Raw genomic sequence first — 16,217 nt, 5'->3', positions numbered from 1 at the left:
TCGAAGCACTGAACATGACCTGAGAAGAAGCACGCCATCGAGTGTACTCGCCAAAATGGAAGACAGCTGTTCCGATAAAACGACCTGAAGCGATTTAACAAAACTCATTGCTAAGCTAGTTGGTTCACGACTTAAAAACAAAGGTTACGGCGCTAAGCAGACGAGGACGAAGTGAGACAGAAACGACACATACGGGCGCCAACTTCCAACTGTTTATTCACCAGAACATACGGAATTTTGTACCAGAAACCTAAGTCAAAACAAACCAGAGTAGAGATAAGCAGGGCTGATATGAGCTAACAGTGGTCGTAGGCCAGTGATCTGTACTGAATTAGTATGCCCGGCACTTATGAGCACGCGTCCTTTACCGACGTAATCCGAGAATCCAACAAAACGTGGCAGCTGCACGTTCTGATCTCAGCGGCGATTATAGGCTGTCATTTATGGATAGCATTTCTTTGTCACTAAATGCTAGTGACGGCCTGATAACGCACTTATTTCCTGCTCTTTTTATGAAGAAAGCCTCGATTTTCTAAATCCTTTCAGTGCAGAGTCTTGCTTTCCTTAGAAAGGTCGTTCTGTCGAGGATTGGCATACAACCACAGCGCAGGCAGCGGCCTGCGAAGTGCCAGCCCATGTTGCTGTTGGCCGCCAATCGGTGCTCTCACACTCGATCGTTGAAGAATCGTCCCGCTTGTTCAATATACACCTTGCAGAAATCAAGAAACAGCACTGCAAGGGGGATAATCGAGTCTTTCTTCATAAGAAGAGCAGCAAATAAGTGCGTTAGCATGCAGTCACTAGGATTTAGTCGGAAAGAAATGTCACCCGTAAATGATACCCTATAATCGCTGCTGAGATCAGAACGTGCAGCTGGCATATTTGGTCGGATTCTCGGATTACGCCTGTAATGCACACGTGCTCATATGTACCGGCCATGATAATTCAGTACAGATCACTGGCTTAAGAGCAGTGTCAACTCCTATCACCCATGCTTATCTCTACTTTGATTAGTTTTCACTTAGGTTTCTCGTATAAGATTGCGTGGTTTCTGGTCAATAAGCAGTTGAAAGCTGGCTCCAATATTTGTCGTTTGTGTCTTGCTTCGTGCTCGTCAGCTTAGCGGCTTAACCTTTGTTTTTAAGACCTTAAATGAATATAAACGAACGATAAAGCTTCAGTAACGAAACGCTGTATCCGCAAAAAAAAAAAAAAAAAACGAAACGATAAGCTCTTCAGCGCGCGTGCACCGGGTTTTGCTACGAAACCGATCGGCTAGTGCACCTAACCTAGCGCCAAACTCAGATTAGTGGAGCGCTCGATCTGCTATCGCTTGCCCTATCCCTGCTTCAAAATATGCGCGTTAATTTTGACGCTGCCTGAAGTCGGTTGCTTCAGATTGTCGAATTCGCCTTGAACAAAAACCAATTGAAAATATTTCGGTTTCATTCCAAAACAAAATAATAAAGAACGTTTCGGTTACGTTTTCGTTTCGGGCAAAATATAGCGCTTTCTTTTACTTTTATCGTTTTGGTTTTCTTTTCGTTCTGACACACTGCGTGAAAGCATCCCAGGTAGTGAAAATTATTCCAGGGTCCGCCACCAGCGCCTACCTCGTAATGAGATCGTGGTGATGGAAAGTAAAATTGGATAATTTATTGTAATCTTAATTTGCATTGCTATTCTGCCATGAAAAGGGGAAGCACGGAGCGCTTACGCTGTCTACGAGAATTGATGCTATATGAAATCGCGGTGGTCAATTGAACATTTAAGTACAGAAGGAGCTTGGCGTTCTAGATACATATGCGTCATTGATAATGACGCAGTGTGTCTGCGGTGTCCGAACTTGGCTGTTTCAAAGAGAAGGTGAAATTTGAGAAAAAGATGGAAATCGATATCGTCATATGATTTCGCGAAGCTTATTCGTGGCATTTGCGGAATTTCTTCACTGCTACCGATTCAAAGGACTGACAATTCTCGAGGAACCGCGCTTTTATGGCCTCTATGAGAATCCTACTTCGGCCACAAAACACTTACAGAAAAAGTATAAAGTGAGGTAACAGGTACTCGAAGGGCATGCAAGAATGGCCAAGCCAGTAATTACACGACTTGTTCTTGTTTTGTTTTTGTTCGTCTCAGTTAGTTCGGGCAGATTAAATCAATGTTGCATATAAACAAATAAACACAGGGAATACAGGATGCAAGCATAAGCAACGCATAATGAGGGATGCGTCGACCCCCCCCCCCCCTCACCCGTAGACCATTCCAAATGGCGAAGAGGTGTCCCTTGTACCAGGCGGTGACAACGGTAGGCAGGATCGTGCACGGCACCAGGTAAAGCAGCGCCGGCTGAGCCATGTGCATCAGGTGCAGCGCCATGAACGTCGCCACCATGCCCACGCCGTATGCTGGGAGAAGCCAGACACTTCCTGTGTCATGTCTATACGTCATGCAAGTGCTTTTTTTAGCTTGTGGGCAAAAGTTGAATACAGTACAACTAGAACGTGTTCTTTCTTTCGGGGCGTCGAGGCCGCCCAAGTTAAGGTTGGATCTAAATAGAGGTAATAACTACCGTAGGAGAAGAAATTATTGCGAAAATCAGCTATTGTACAGATAGCCGAAGGAATGCGTGGACTGCTGTACCCCGCAGGGGGGTCTGCGTCAGGAGGCGTTTGGTGTAATGCGACAGCACGGTGCCGAGAACAAGGGGTTTGGCCCTTCCCATGTTTAACCGTGCGCGGCTTAGCCGAGTCCGGGGAAAAGGGCGTTCTTGTGCATGAGGGGATGCCGAGTGTTTTCACATCTATGGCCCCTCGGCGGAGGCAACACACCCCTTTGGCCTCGGCTTCACGTAGATCGCACCCCCGGACTGACTCATCCTGGGAAAATGGCTAGTGGCCTTTTCCTGTCCTCTCCAACCTTCGTCTTTCTCGCCCACTTTCAATCTTTCCTGTCTTCTCTCTCCTATTTACTTACGCTCGACCTTCTAGGCAGCGTGCTTCACCGTGTGCGACGTGACCAACGTAAGTTATATCATATTAGGTTATAGCAGTAACGTACAGCTGGCATTTGCAGAGCTTGCTTTACATGTTTTGCGGCGTCTTCTTGTTGGGCTCCATGGAGAATGGCTGGCGTTACTGCAGAAAAGCACACGCCCACATATGGCTAGCAGCTTTCCACCACTCCCTGATCGCCCCCAGCAAAGGGGGCGCACCGAAGGAGTATTGAAATGTTTTGGGAGCCAAACCGAGATTTCCCCCACTATCATGTAATCAACAGTGAAGACTAGGAAAAATAGCCATCTCACCGTTCCTTGTAGCGAAATATCTCTCTGGTGCTACTGAACGAGGCCATAAGGTTACGAAATTGGCCAGCGGTGACTTCCTGTGGAACTCCGCGATAAGAAGCAACACGAGAAGCTGCCAAATATAGTCTCCTCTGGGGGCACTCCACCGACTATTACCGCACACTGCACACTGAAAACCACACGTGGTGTCATTTCGGACGATAACTTGCTAGGACTCACCGAGACGGAACTTCTAAAGGCTTGAGCGACCAGAACCTAATCAATGCCAAGAGAATCGAGCTTAGCGGCATGGCAAAGAAATCGCAACAAACCACCTTATTCGGCTCAGGTTTGTGTCCCGAAACTATCTAAGCAAGCTATATCAAGATCCGTGTCACGCCACACGTGCCAACCCCCTGAGATGCTTCAAATGTCAAAGATTTGGCCATATTTCCCCCAAATGCCAAGGTCGGGTTGCCTGTGCTGCTTGGCAAAACAAGATGACTTCCCTCCTCATGTCCCTAGATGGAAACTAGCCTCTACCGATTGGACACTTTTTAAGAAATCGACTTTTTTATCCCGAGCTTTTATCGGCGAATTTAGTACAGATGACGCAGCAGCGTACTTTATAGGTTCTATTATTGACGCAGCATAGAAACGCATTCCCCAAACTAGTCACAGCGCGTAAAAATGACGAATTCCTTGGTGGAATGAAGATTTCAGCCAGGCGCGCACACACACAAAAACAAACGAACAAAATAAAGCATGGGGCATACTCTGTCAGTCGCCGACTGCTGTAAATCTGATCTAGTTAAAACACATTAAATTCCTGGGAAGACAGACGCCACAGCAAGCTGGGAACACAAGCTGGGAGAGTTTTCCTTGAAGCATAAATTCCTGCACAGGGAGGCGAAAGTTTGTAATGGGCTTGGAAGGCTGTACCCCTGGTAGACGATCAAGGCAAGACTATGAAATCAGGAAGACACCCCTGGGAAGCACACTGAGCTCAATAAGTTGTTGTCAGCCGTTTCTTAACTATAACGAAATAGTGGAATGCAGAGCACTGGATCGGAAATGCAAACCGAATCAATCTTTTAGCTGTCCTTTCAGCGTTGGCGAGCTGAAAGCCTCATTGAATGCATGTTAGAGCTCTGCACTCGGAGCTGACAGCATCGTATACGACATGAACAAGAGTTTGCGCGAATACAGAAAAATAACACTATTTGCACTTTTTGGGCTGTCGGATACCTCCCTTCAACATGGACAGTGGCCATTGTAGCTTTAATATTGAAACATCTTCAAATAATAGTTAACGTCCGACAGCGCTTACAAGTTGTCTTTGCAAGCTACGCGAGATGATAAATCGTCGTATGATACATTTCCTCGAATTTACCATAATCGTTGAACCTCATCACTATGATTTCAGGGAGGATAGCTCTACAACCGACCATCTCGTGTGCACAGAGTTCATTCACAAGCAATATGTTTCGTCTATATTTCTCGACATAAAAAAGGCGTACGACACGACGTGGCGCTACGGGATACTGCAAGATTTGTCAGAGATGGATATTCGTCTAACGATGCTTAAGGTTATAGCAAGCTACTTATCTAACCACATATTCCATGTCAGAATTGGTAATGCTTTCTCCAGGCCGTTTCTCCAAGAAACTGGGGTCCCACCGGGTGGCGTATTAAGCTGTACCCTCTTTATTGTAAAAATGAATTCATTACGCTCATGAATTCCACATACGATAGCTTCATCAGTATACGTTGACGATGTACAAATAGGTTTCAAATCGTGTAATCGCTCAGTTTACGAGCGACAGGCTCAGGGCGGCCTGAATAGGGTGTCGAAATGGGCGAATGAAAAGAGGCTCAGGTTAAATCCGCAGAAAAGCTCCTGCATTCTTTTTACGCGGTGTAGAGGCTTGGCCCCAGACGCTAACATTAAACTCCATGGCCAACGCATACCTCTGCACATCGAGCACGTATATGTGGGTGTCGTACTTGACACCAAACTATCCTTCATAACCAACACCAAATATATTAGGAATAAATGCCTAAAAACAATCACTATTCTCCAAGTTCTTTTCTTGCAGAAAACATGGGGTAATCATAGCAAGTGTCTGATAAACCTGTACAAGAGCGTCATACAATCCCGTCCGGATTATGGCACTGTGGTCTATCACTCTGTCGCGCCCAGGGCGCTAAAGATACTGGGCGCTGTTCATTTGGGGATCTGCCTTGTCACAGGCGCCTTCAGCACAAATCCTGAACCAGGTCTCTACGTGGAATCATATGAGTGGTCACTTGAACTTCGAAGATCATGTTGTAGTTTTACGTATTTCCTGGAAGGGCATTCGAACCCCGAAGGTCCTTTCTACGCAACTATAAACGACATGACCTGCGCTACTCTATTAAATAATCGTCGCACATTGAGAGAAGCCTTCTTGCTGAGCGTGAAGAAATAGTTAAGAAATAGGAGTATCGCTTCTAGAACACCGTCTGAAGACCTCAGGAAGAACGTTACCGCCGTGGCACTGCGAGATCATGGAATCTGACATGTTTTTTGTAGTTTTCGAACACGCTCCACAAGAACGAACTCGAATGCACTTTCTAAACTACAAGCGAAATACTCGTGCACGGAATTTCACACGGATGCATCGAAATCACATGCGGTCGTGTCCTACGCCGCAGTTGGACTATCATTCTTGGAATGAGACGTTATGAACCCACTTACTAGCGTCTTTACGGCTGAGGCCTATGCGTTATTGTCGGCTGTAACGCACATTACACAAATAAACTTAGAAAAGACAATAATATTTACAGGCTCATTGAGCATAGTTAAGGCATTATTGTCTCTACGAAAACACAGAAATCCTGTAAAAATTCACTTCATTTACTTTTGTGAAACAGCTATGGAGCTGAACAACGTGTCGTGATATGCTGGGTTTCTGGCCACAGAGTCATTCAGGGTATTATATTCACCGATGAACTAGCTACATCCACAGCCACGAGAACTCGCAGCGCTCCCGCAGCTGTCGCAGCAATAGATTTGAAATCTTTCCTGTGGAGAAAACTAAGTTATTGGCCACACCTCCGGGATGCTAAAACGTCTAATAAACTCTACCTAATTAAACCAAAGTTCGGCATTTGGCCATCAACAACAAAAACACGGAAAGTCGATGTCCTCTTAACTCGTCTGATACTAGGACACACGTACGGCACACATAACCACTTGTTTACCATCGATGAATCTCCCATCTGTGGCAAATGTAGTGAGAGTTTGGCCGTCATCCACGTCTTACAGGAGTGCCAAGAAATAGACGCTGATAGGAAAAAAAAAAACTTCCCTCTGCTTACAGAACACCTTTCCCTCTACATCCAGCAATGTTTCTTGGTAACGAACCACTGTTAAACAAGACAACAGCATTCGATTTTTCAATGAAGTCCGCTCACAACACGTTATCAGCCTCAAGAATTCGACGAATAGCGTGGCCTTTCTTGAAAAGCCGCTGTCGCGACGGTAGCATCTGGTACAGCGCACGCCTTCAGGCCGTTGCTCTCGAAGGACCCTAATAAGGCAGTAGTGCTTTCGATAATCGTATATTTATGAATAGCACCTCTTCGTAGTATATCGTTTATTTTTGTCCAACATGTCTACGTACATATGAGCAACAGCACGAACAGACGACCACAGGAAGGAAACATGTACGCACAGCGCTTGTGTGTACGTGTCGCCCTTCTTGTGGTAGTGTTTGCGCTCTTACCCATATGTTTCAAGATGGACCAACTCGCCCAAAAAGAAGCACATCTGTGTATGCCCCATGCATCACTGTCATATCTTTATTTAAACGTATATCTTACGCATTTTATTTTTGTTACATTTTACTTTATTACGCTTTTAGGCCACTTTATAGCCCCGTAACATGCGCCACTTAACATTGACCGCTACGTAGAATACATCATGCCATTATCTGGCGCTCTTTGGCCTCCGTGGCCCTTGCGCCATTAAACCCCGCTGATCATCATTATCATCATCCTTGCTGTAAAGAACATCCATTCGGATAGCTGGTAGTATCGATAGGACGTCAAAACACGTGTTCTTGTGCAGCAATGAAACGCAAGGAAGTTAAATTACTGTGCACATTTTTTTGCGGACTGTTTGCAATCGACCCACGTGGTTAATTGCAGTAATGCTTCAAAGCGAATGACTAATGCACTCTCAGCAGAAGTCTGCGGAAGACGATGCATAATGGATTTGAGCAGTCGTAAAAAGCGTGCTTTCGGTCGCTCGGCACTCGGTACTGCAAAGCGTTCCTTGCGCGGGGCGCACAAAATGCGGCAGTCGTTCGAGGGACTCACCGAGGAACGAATGTGTGCGCCCACCGTTGGCTGTTAATGGCAACAATGTCGGTGGCTACAACATGTGTTAGAAGAGTGTGTATTGCTTGCTAGTTTGTTTTCTTTTGTTTGCAGCAGTTCTTCTATGAAAAACTGCGAAAACTTTATCATTTTTTTCCCGGAACTTCCGGCAATTGCACAAGCTTGGTTGGCTGTTGTGAGGATAGATTTTGCGGTGATGCACTGCTGATAAATGCACCGTCAGTCGATCCACATAAGGTCGCACAGACATGGGAGTTACATTTGCACTTCCACTTACCAGCAGATGAAATGTAGAAGTAAAACCGTTTCCCGAGGGACAGAAGGTCGAATGCGTGGCAATAAGAGAGTAGAAGCCCTGCAAAAAGAAGTGGTCGGTCAAGTGTTTAATTACCAGTCACAGAATAGAGCCGAATGGAAAGTGAATTTGTGAGAGCGATATAGATGTTGCATACGCAGGGACAGTATTACTATTATCGCTTAGAATTTACAAGGGCGCTATTGCGGTAATTTCACGACGGAAAAGCGTATGATGCCTCTTTGCGTTTTATTTGTCCGACACAGTATACAGTGCGCCGCAAAAAGAAAGTTTGAAAGTCCCCGCTATTATCGCCGATGCGCGTGAGCTTCTGGCACGGCGCAGATGAAGTTGCCATCGTAACGCGATAACAAGAATTTTTGTCCTGCCTCGCTGCAGCCGAGCAGAAAGCAAAAAACACGCTTTTGCAAGGAACCGCGCGCAGCTTTCTCAGCGCCTGTTGTCAGCGGATGACGGCGGCCCCTCACCGGGAGCCAGGATGTCCCCCAGGCCGAGCATGGAGTACTTGCGCGGGAAACAGGCGTGGTATTTGCCCTTGACGAGCCTCGGGAAGCGCACTACCATTGGGAGCGACTCCTGGAGGTTGCCACCCTTGGCCACTTCCACCATCACACTCTCGCGGTTCTGGAAGGAGAAAGGCGGAGGGCACATTCAATACTCGGCGGATACACTTCATACAGAGCCTGAACTCGCAAAGGCATTGACCTCCACTATAGTTATTGATTAAATTTTTGCGCAAAACGAAACCTTTACAGTTTTCAGAGAATACTGACAAGTTTTACGTGCAGGCTTAATTAGACATCGAGAATTGGTGGCAGCTGTCAGGTTATGTGTTACGGCAATACTATGTAGAAAGATTTCATATAGTGAAGGAAGCCCGCGTGACTGAAAGCCTTGGTAATTTCATCAATGGCATAGTAAAATGTGCCGTTTTGCACCTTTTCCACATATTAGGGCTCAATCTAAGTCGAAATGCTTCGAATAAACCGGGCGTTTGTTCAATTATGGGAGGCCCGAGTGCTGTATGAAACACCAGATTGGTACAGTTTCGGTTTCGACTTCGTTACGTTTGGTGTGCATCATACAGAAAATTACGAGAACAAAAATGGGCGACAGGTAAGCGTACTTTGCACTACAGCGTAACGAAATCTCGGCTGGCGCTTTCGCCACTGGCCGCGTCCCAATCACCAAGAAACGTCTTACTGTTCTTTCTCATAGGGTGCCAACAACAAGGGTGGCATTACTGTCGTTTCTCGTTCGAGTATAGCGTCGATTGCCACGATCTACCATTGGGGCTGAAATCTTTTCCACGCCGTTTCAGCATAAAGGAGACAGCCCGTGGCACGCACTGCAAGCGCATTTGGGTGGTAAAGGACTACAATAATGTAGAGGCGTCGATGCTGAAACGGCGCTAGACAGGAAAAGGCGCAAAAAGTAGATACGTTCTCAACTAATGCTTCCTTAGCCATTCATAAGTCGCACCGTGCCGATGTGGTAGCGTCGCTAGCATCGCTTACCGCGCGAAGGAAAGGCGTGATGAAGACGAAGAACACGTCGTACAGCAGCAGCAGGGAGAGCAGCAGGACCAGCAGCTGAAACAATGCCGGCGGCAGCGCGCGTACTCAGCTCTTCTCGAAAATTTAAGAAATATTTCAGTCGAAATAAATACTCGCAGACCGAGCAGAACGGAGGAAAATGGGGAGACTGAGCACCAGCGAACTCGCAAGGAGCATCACCGTTGTACAATTTTAGTTGGGGTATTTGATGTTCTAAACGTGTACATTGACAGGTTGACATATGAGGAATGCCATAGATGGAGGGCTCCGAAGTAATCTCTACTACCTGGGTTTGTTTTACGTGCGCTTAAATTTAAGTAAGGGTGTGTTATTGGGATTCAGCACCCATCGAAAAACCATTACTTAATAGTTCACAATATGGCAAGCCTATTTTTGCTGAATATTGCTCAACACTGCTTATTTCGGACACGCTATTGGCGGCACACGAGGATGAAAGCGGCATCTCCTGAAATATTAGGCGCCAAAATCGGTGCGAGCCGTAGCCTTGTCATAAGCCAAGCACCCTTCTGCCTCGTTCTTCAACGGCACTGAACCCGCACTGATAAGCGGCAACGGGAATGGGCACCTTGAGATTCGGCAGGTGTATAGACTTGAGCATGTTGATGCAGAAGGCGATGCCAAGCATGTCTTGCAGGGCCCATCCTACGGCGTCGTTGTGGCGCAGTACCAGCCAGGCTAGCGCCACGCCGAACGAGACCACTATCAGCGCCACCTCTCGTATCTCCATGGGCGCCTGGCAGCAAAACGCCAGCTGCTTGGGGACCCTGCGAGTTCCGCGTCACACTTCGCGTTAGAGGCGACATTCCGAGGCGATTAGCTTTCGTCAATATACATGACTTTTCCCTCTTGATGGCTTGGTTTATTGTCTTTTGTTTTGAGGTGAAAGCTTTATATGGCCTATTAAGCGGAAAATCCGGCGAGCATCCGGCCTTAACATGGGGTGGCAAGAAAACCCCCGTTACCAACTGATGACGCCACATCCCCGATGATGGGCCTGTTGTGGCTCGCCCTGCGAAATCCCGTGGCCCACTTTCGAAATTGAAATATAGTGAATTAAGTTGTGGTAAAGTGGATTAATGTGGATTAAGGTGCGTTGAAGTGGATTACGTTAGATTTAGGTTTGTGCAAATTAGAGCAGCGTGGATTAAGGTGGATGAAGGTTAAGAATGAAGCAATTTAGAGCAAGGTGGATTGAGCGTGTAGGTTTAATATCAGGTGATATCTTTGACAAGTCCTAAAGTTTTCGCATTCAAATCACGTAAGGATACTTATGCGACTGTCATTTTTAAAATTCTTATTCGATGTTTGCCCTTGTAGCTATAGCAGACCTGAATTAGGTTTGTCCCAGTTCATTGAAACAAAGCATGTTTAAAGTTTATTTTGCCGTGATGCGAAAACGGCTTCCATGAAAACTTTTCACGTTTCCCGATTGCTCGAGTTTGTCAAACTTGTAATGGAAAGCTACGCGAAATAAACAAAATCTGAAGAGAGCGCCGAATAGCGCTCCCTTGTAATTCCACTACTGTTGGTTACTGCGCTCTTGCTTCCGTTCGAAGTTACAAGTACTAAAGCTTTGCTAGAAGGGATGTTAGAATGCCGAAAATTCTGAATCCAAACGAATACAAATATTCTGGAGCAACGACAACTGCATATCATATCGTATATGAAACATTTTCGAATTTGAAAGCAAACTGGAGATATAGTGTCATTTGGTTAGTAGACGAAGCGGTTTGCCGCTTCGGCTGCCAGACGGACAATGTTGGCCTGTGCCGCCGGGTCTTCGCTATGAAGCGCGGTCTCCCATGAGTCTTCGTCCTTGAATAAATTTTATCCCGTGTAGTAGTTGCACTCCCATAGGATATGTCCTAGAGTTCCTATTCTATCGCAGAATCTGCAGAATTTGTCCTCCGGTTTTCCCGTTTGCGTGAGGTATCTCCATCTGGGAGACATGTGGTTCTTGGCTTGAAGGTGGCGCCAGCAACCCCTGCCCCTTAGGGTGACATCGGCCTCCCTGGACGCCTGCGAGCAGTACCGGAGCTCCGGTGCCCCCACTTACGGACAATAAAAGTTTTTACACACACACGCACACAGTATCATTTGGTAACACAATGAGGCTGATACACATTATTTGACATATATCTATAGCGCCCTTCGCAATCGGACGTCCGGGCAATTTGAAGAGCTTGTAAATGACAAACAACGGCTCTCAGTTACCTGGAACACCATGGACATGGCAGTAATGAAACAAGGAAGCAGACGAATGCGCGTACATCTATGTGCTCTCTGAAGGAAGAAAGTGCGATAGTGCAACACGCTTCAATGAGTTAAATGGATACAAATATAGTGAGACTGGCTCAAATATAATCTGAGACAACAAATTTGTATATACATGCTGCCTAGAAGTGAGCTATTTCTATTCAATGACTGGGAACTGTCGGGCAGAAGTGTTCGCTCTGCGACTGGTGAGGCTGCGCAACGACAATGACTCTCCTGCAGCTGAATGATACAAAACAGTTCTCACTTTGTTGGTTCTCCCTGCATCTAAACTTCGATAAGTGTTGTAATTGCTTACATATACGAAGGAAGCCAATGCTTGGTAACTTCGAATAGGGAGTTCTAGTATCAAATGCAAATCGAAAAGCGAAAACTATTCGATGCGTATATGAAATATTTAGTAATAGCACCCCCTGTATACTACATTCTGCAAAAATTTGAACAGCCACGTAAGAAACCATCCTCACAGTTAAGATACAGCGGAATAATAATAAAACAATAAAAGAGTGGTCATAAAGCTAAAGCTACAGCACACACAGTTCATAGTTGCAAACCGGTGTCATGTGTAACTTGTTACCTACTGTTTTTACAATTTTATAAGGAAAGGAATTGAAACCATAAAACTATAAGACCCATTAAGATGTCTTTTAGAGGCAATATCTTTTGTATAAAGGTAAGTAGAGGTGTCAACGAAATTCACAGTCTATCAGCTACAGTTGCCTGTCTCGAGTAAAAGTTTTGCTGCAATGAAGCGTAAGAGTAAATTGGTGATCTCATACTTGGACGTTCCAATGTTGATCCGGTTGACGAGAGGCTCCAAGCAGGCGAGTAAGGCTGCTGCCGATGCTAAGGCGAACATGATGACGATCAAGTGAACTACAGGAAAAAGGAGATGAGGTTTCAGGGGGTTGCTGAATTCTAGAATCCAATATGCTTAAGCAGGATTTCTGATAGCTTGAAATTGCAGTACACCTTCTATTTTTGATCTAGACTATACTGATTTTGACCTATAGATGCGCGCGCCGGCGCGATGGGTGTCTTGGGGGCCATAGAGTGGTGCGCCCGGTTCCTTGCATTAACTACAGCTGGCGGTCGCCTCCGTCGCATCGCGGCCCGCGCAAGAGGCCGTGGTTCCAACACAAAGCTCGCCTTCGTGCATAGCGTTCGCGGCAAGCGTTTCCAGGTAAATTTTACGGCTGCATACGCTGCAGTTGCCAGTAACACAAAAGGTACAAAGAACAAGGGATGAGCAATAGGGACAAGCGCCAAATTCCAAGTAACTTTTTTTGGTCCCGTTTGAGTATGGAAACACCAAAATATGAAGGAATAAAAATGCAAGACATATATATCAACACAAAAAGAAAGAAAAAAAAACAAACAGACCAAACGGAACAAGTTTTCCCGTAGCAAGTCATGTTAGAGTGAAGACGCACATGAAAGCCACACTTTGGGAAGCATGCGCGTTGAATTATTGTTAATTCGTTTAATACCCACATATCACAATTGTTTGACAGCGATACTGACGCCACGTTTAAATATTTTTCTGTTGCAACTGCACTTAATGGCCAGAACTGCACCTAATGGCCACTGACTTATATAGCCTGCGCAAATGTTACTGATACCCTCAATCTAAAAGAATATCTCAAAATCAAATCGTTGAAGGATGCCATTCAGGGAATAAATTGAGTTCACTGCTGCAATAGAGGCATTATCGATCGATTATTGATGCAAAGCAGTTGAAGAGAAGCGCCAACAAGAGCACTTCGAATTGGAAGATTATGGTGCAGTTCGAGCAGAACCGGCTGCAAAGGTATCTTCTCTCGCTCTACGCTAGTGGGAAACCCTACGTCTTTGGAGATTACCTTTCGCATTTTTACTCAGCTACTACCGCAATGTCGAGGGAAGTTACCATGCAGTACCTTATGGTTCTGGTGTTTCAGAAGATTGGGCGCACCCTTGCCAATTTACTATTATTTGCTTCGTCACCTCAGCGGACGTAAAGAAAGAAGTAGGAAACACCTCAGGATGGACTGCCGGCGCAAACGCGGTTAGCATTGAAGCAATGTAGCGCGACACACCACGCTGCCGCCACCTTCATGTAGGAGGCATCTGCTGCATTTCGGGTGCTCTCTTCTGGTTCCCTCTGGACGCGCTGTATGTACAGGGTGCCCCACGTAAGTTTAGCGAAACCTTAAAATATGCAAATGTCACGCAGCTGGACAGGACAAAGGAAATGTTGTTTGTGGTCGCCTAGAGATGCTTAAAATATTTTTAACCGTTCCGCCTAATTAGATAGTTTTAATTAGTCAACTTATCAAATACATTAATTAAACGAAAAGTGTGAAGGAGAAATTAGTAGAGCAGCATGAGAAACTCCCGATACAGATTTCTGCTGCTCAATACTTGCTGCATAAAAGCTTTTTTTTTCGAGCGTGAAAGTAGCCCGAAAATAGATGCAAATTGCCGCGCGGCTGGCCGCTTGAGGCACTTTGCGTGTATTCACGGATTTCTTTCACACTCGGAAAAGAACTTTTATGTAGCACGTATTGAGCAACAGAAAGCTGTATGGGGAGTTTTTGATGTTGCTCTACAATTTTCTCATTCACGCTTTTCATGTAATTATAATATTTGGGAAGTTGATTAATTAATTAGGACTAATGACATAATTAGGCCGACTGAAAGAAAATCTGAGTACCTCGAATCGATGGCACAATGTTACCTTGGCTCTGACCAGCTACGTGGCAGTCGCATATTCTTAAGGTTTGGCTAAGGTTACGTGGGGACACCCTGTACAAACACGATTATGTCAATATATATTTTAACACAAGAGTGTTTGAATATATGTGACGCGCCTTCGATTCCGCCCATCACCGTAGAACATTTAACGAAATTTTTTGTGTAATTGAAGAGCGGCGCATACCCAGTGAGCCAAGCTTGCTCCAAAGGAAAGTGGTTATATACCGACACAGATATCGGAAAGCTTGCGAAGTATCGCAAAGATGCTAATAGCGTGAAAGCCGCAATTGGAGCCATTCGCGCTTCACTTCACCAGGGTTGCGATGTGGGCTTGTTGGTAATGCATCTTCAAGGGGTCAAAAGACGGGACAAAAGAAGACACACAAGTACACACACACCGTGTACCTGCGTGTCTTCTTTTGTTCCGTCCATTCATTGCGCTGCCGTACACCCCTTGAAGATTCACTTTACCATTGCGTTATGACATTATTATTGTTCCTGAAGGATAACAGCGCTCGGTAAGCCGATCTCTACCAGAGCGGATGATTAAGTTGCAAGGCGCACTTCACGAGTGCGGAGGTGATGCATTCGGTAGGAATTTCCAAGTTCGTGTCAAGCGCACTCACCCAGGTACCGGTAGAAGTAATACAGCACGAGCAGCATAACACTCATGTGGATCACGAACATGATGACCACCTTGGGTGAGAGTGGCACCGCGAACTCCTCTTCCATCTCCCCCATGCTCTCCGTGAAGTCGCGGTCAGCGGAGACGGGCCCGAGAGACCCGTTAGATGCGCTGTTGTAGAAGGAGACGACGAATGAAGCATGCATGTATGCGGTACGTGAGGGCAAAATGCTAGCAAAATGAAAACACCTTGCTAAACTAGACAGTCGGATTACAGATATGAATATTCGAAAGAAAAATAAATTCTGTTTACAGTTGACTCAGAATGTGCTGCGAAATGAACTTTCCACTGCAATTAGGATATTACCGAATCATATGGCACAAAAGAGACAAACATGGGCTGGTGAATGTCAGAAGGACGCAGCTCGTCTCATAGATGCGCAAGGAAAGGTAGTACTTCTAAATCCTTATATTTCGCATAATAGTCGATGATATTGTATAAGATGTGGCACGCGTACTATATCTTCCTGCGTGACTATGAAATGAGAAGCTTTCTTCGGAGGCTGATTTCTGTGTTTACGCACGGCGTGTTTAGTTCATAACGTGCCTGCATAATACATAATTTTTTCCTAGCGTTGCCTGTTCATCACGTTAGTGTATGACTAAAATAAAATGGCAGCCCGTTCAAAGATGTAGCAAGTTGCCCAAACAGACCCTTTATGAACTCCTAATTTTCTACATTGGGCTGATTTCTTCATTCGCTATCCTTCTCAGGCCGAGTGGACCATTGTGACCAAAACCTTTACTATGAATTCGGCCTTTCAATTCTCTGGTGGTCTTTAAGTCTTGTTTCCTGGATACCTGTATATAGCCATTAATACTTTTCAATTCAGTTTATTTCTTTTTTTTACAAGAAGGAGAAACAATAGCAAAAGGCCAAGTGGCCTCCCAGAGGCTCTTGCTCCTGTTACCAAAACCGTTACTATGAATTCGGCCTTTCAATTCTCTGGTGGTCTT

At 45.5% G+C, this 16,217-nt stretch overlaps 1 protein-coding gene across 1 annotated transcript in view; it reads right to left on the bottom strand.

Annotated features, from left to right (window-relative positions):
- Positions 1–16,217, bottom strand: part of LOC142574185 (signal peptide peptidase-like 2B) — a 43,759-nt gene that overhangs the window by 12,277 nt on the left and 15,265 nt on the right. Inside the window, exons 7-13 of the mRNA XM_075683334.1 lie at positions 15,202–15,371; positions 12,619–12,715; positions 10,131–10,329; positions 9,506–9,580; positions 8,456–8,612; positions 7,950–8,027; positions 2,254–2,408 (exon numbers count right to left, since the gene is read on the bottom strand). Of these exons, the coding sequence (XP_075539449.1) occupies positions 2,254–2,408; positions 7,950–8,027; positions 8,456–8,612; positions 9,506–9,580; positions 10,131–10,329; positions 12,619–12,715; positions 15,202–15,371 (931 nt within the window). The remainder of the gene's footprint in view (positions 1–2,253; positions 2,409–7,949; positions 8,028–8,455; positions 8,613–9,505; positions 9,581–10,130; positions 10,330–12,618; positions 12,716–15,201; positions 15,372–16,217) is intronic.

The sequence above is a fragment of the Dermacentor variabilis genome, chromosome 3 (assembly GCF_050947875.1).
Source record: "Dermacentor variabilis isolate Ectoservices chromosome 3, ASM5094787v1, whole genome shotgun sequence".
Taxonomy (NCBI): Eukaryota; Metazoa; Arthropoda; class Arachnida; order Ixodida; family Ixodidae; genus Dermacentor; species Dermacentor variabilis.
Note: the sequence above shows the minus strand (reverse complement) of the source record. Positions and strands in the feature narration are given on the sequence as shown.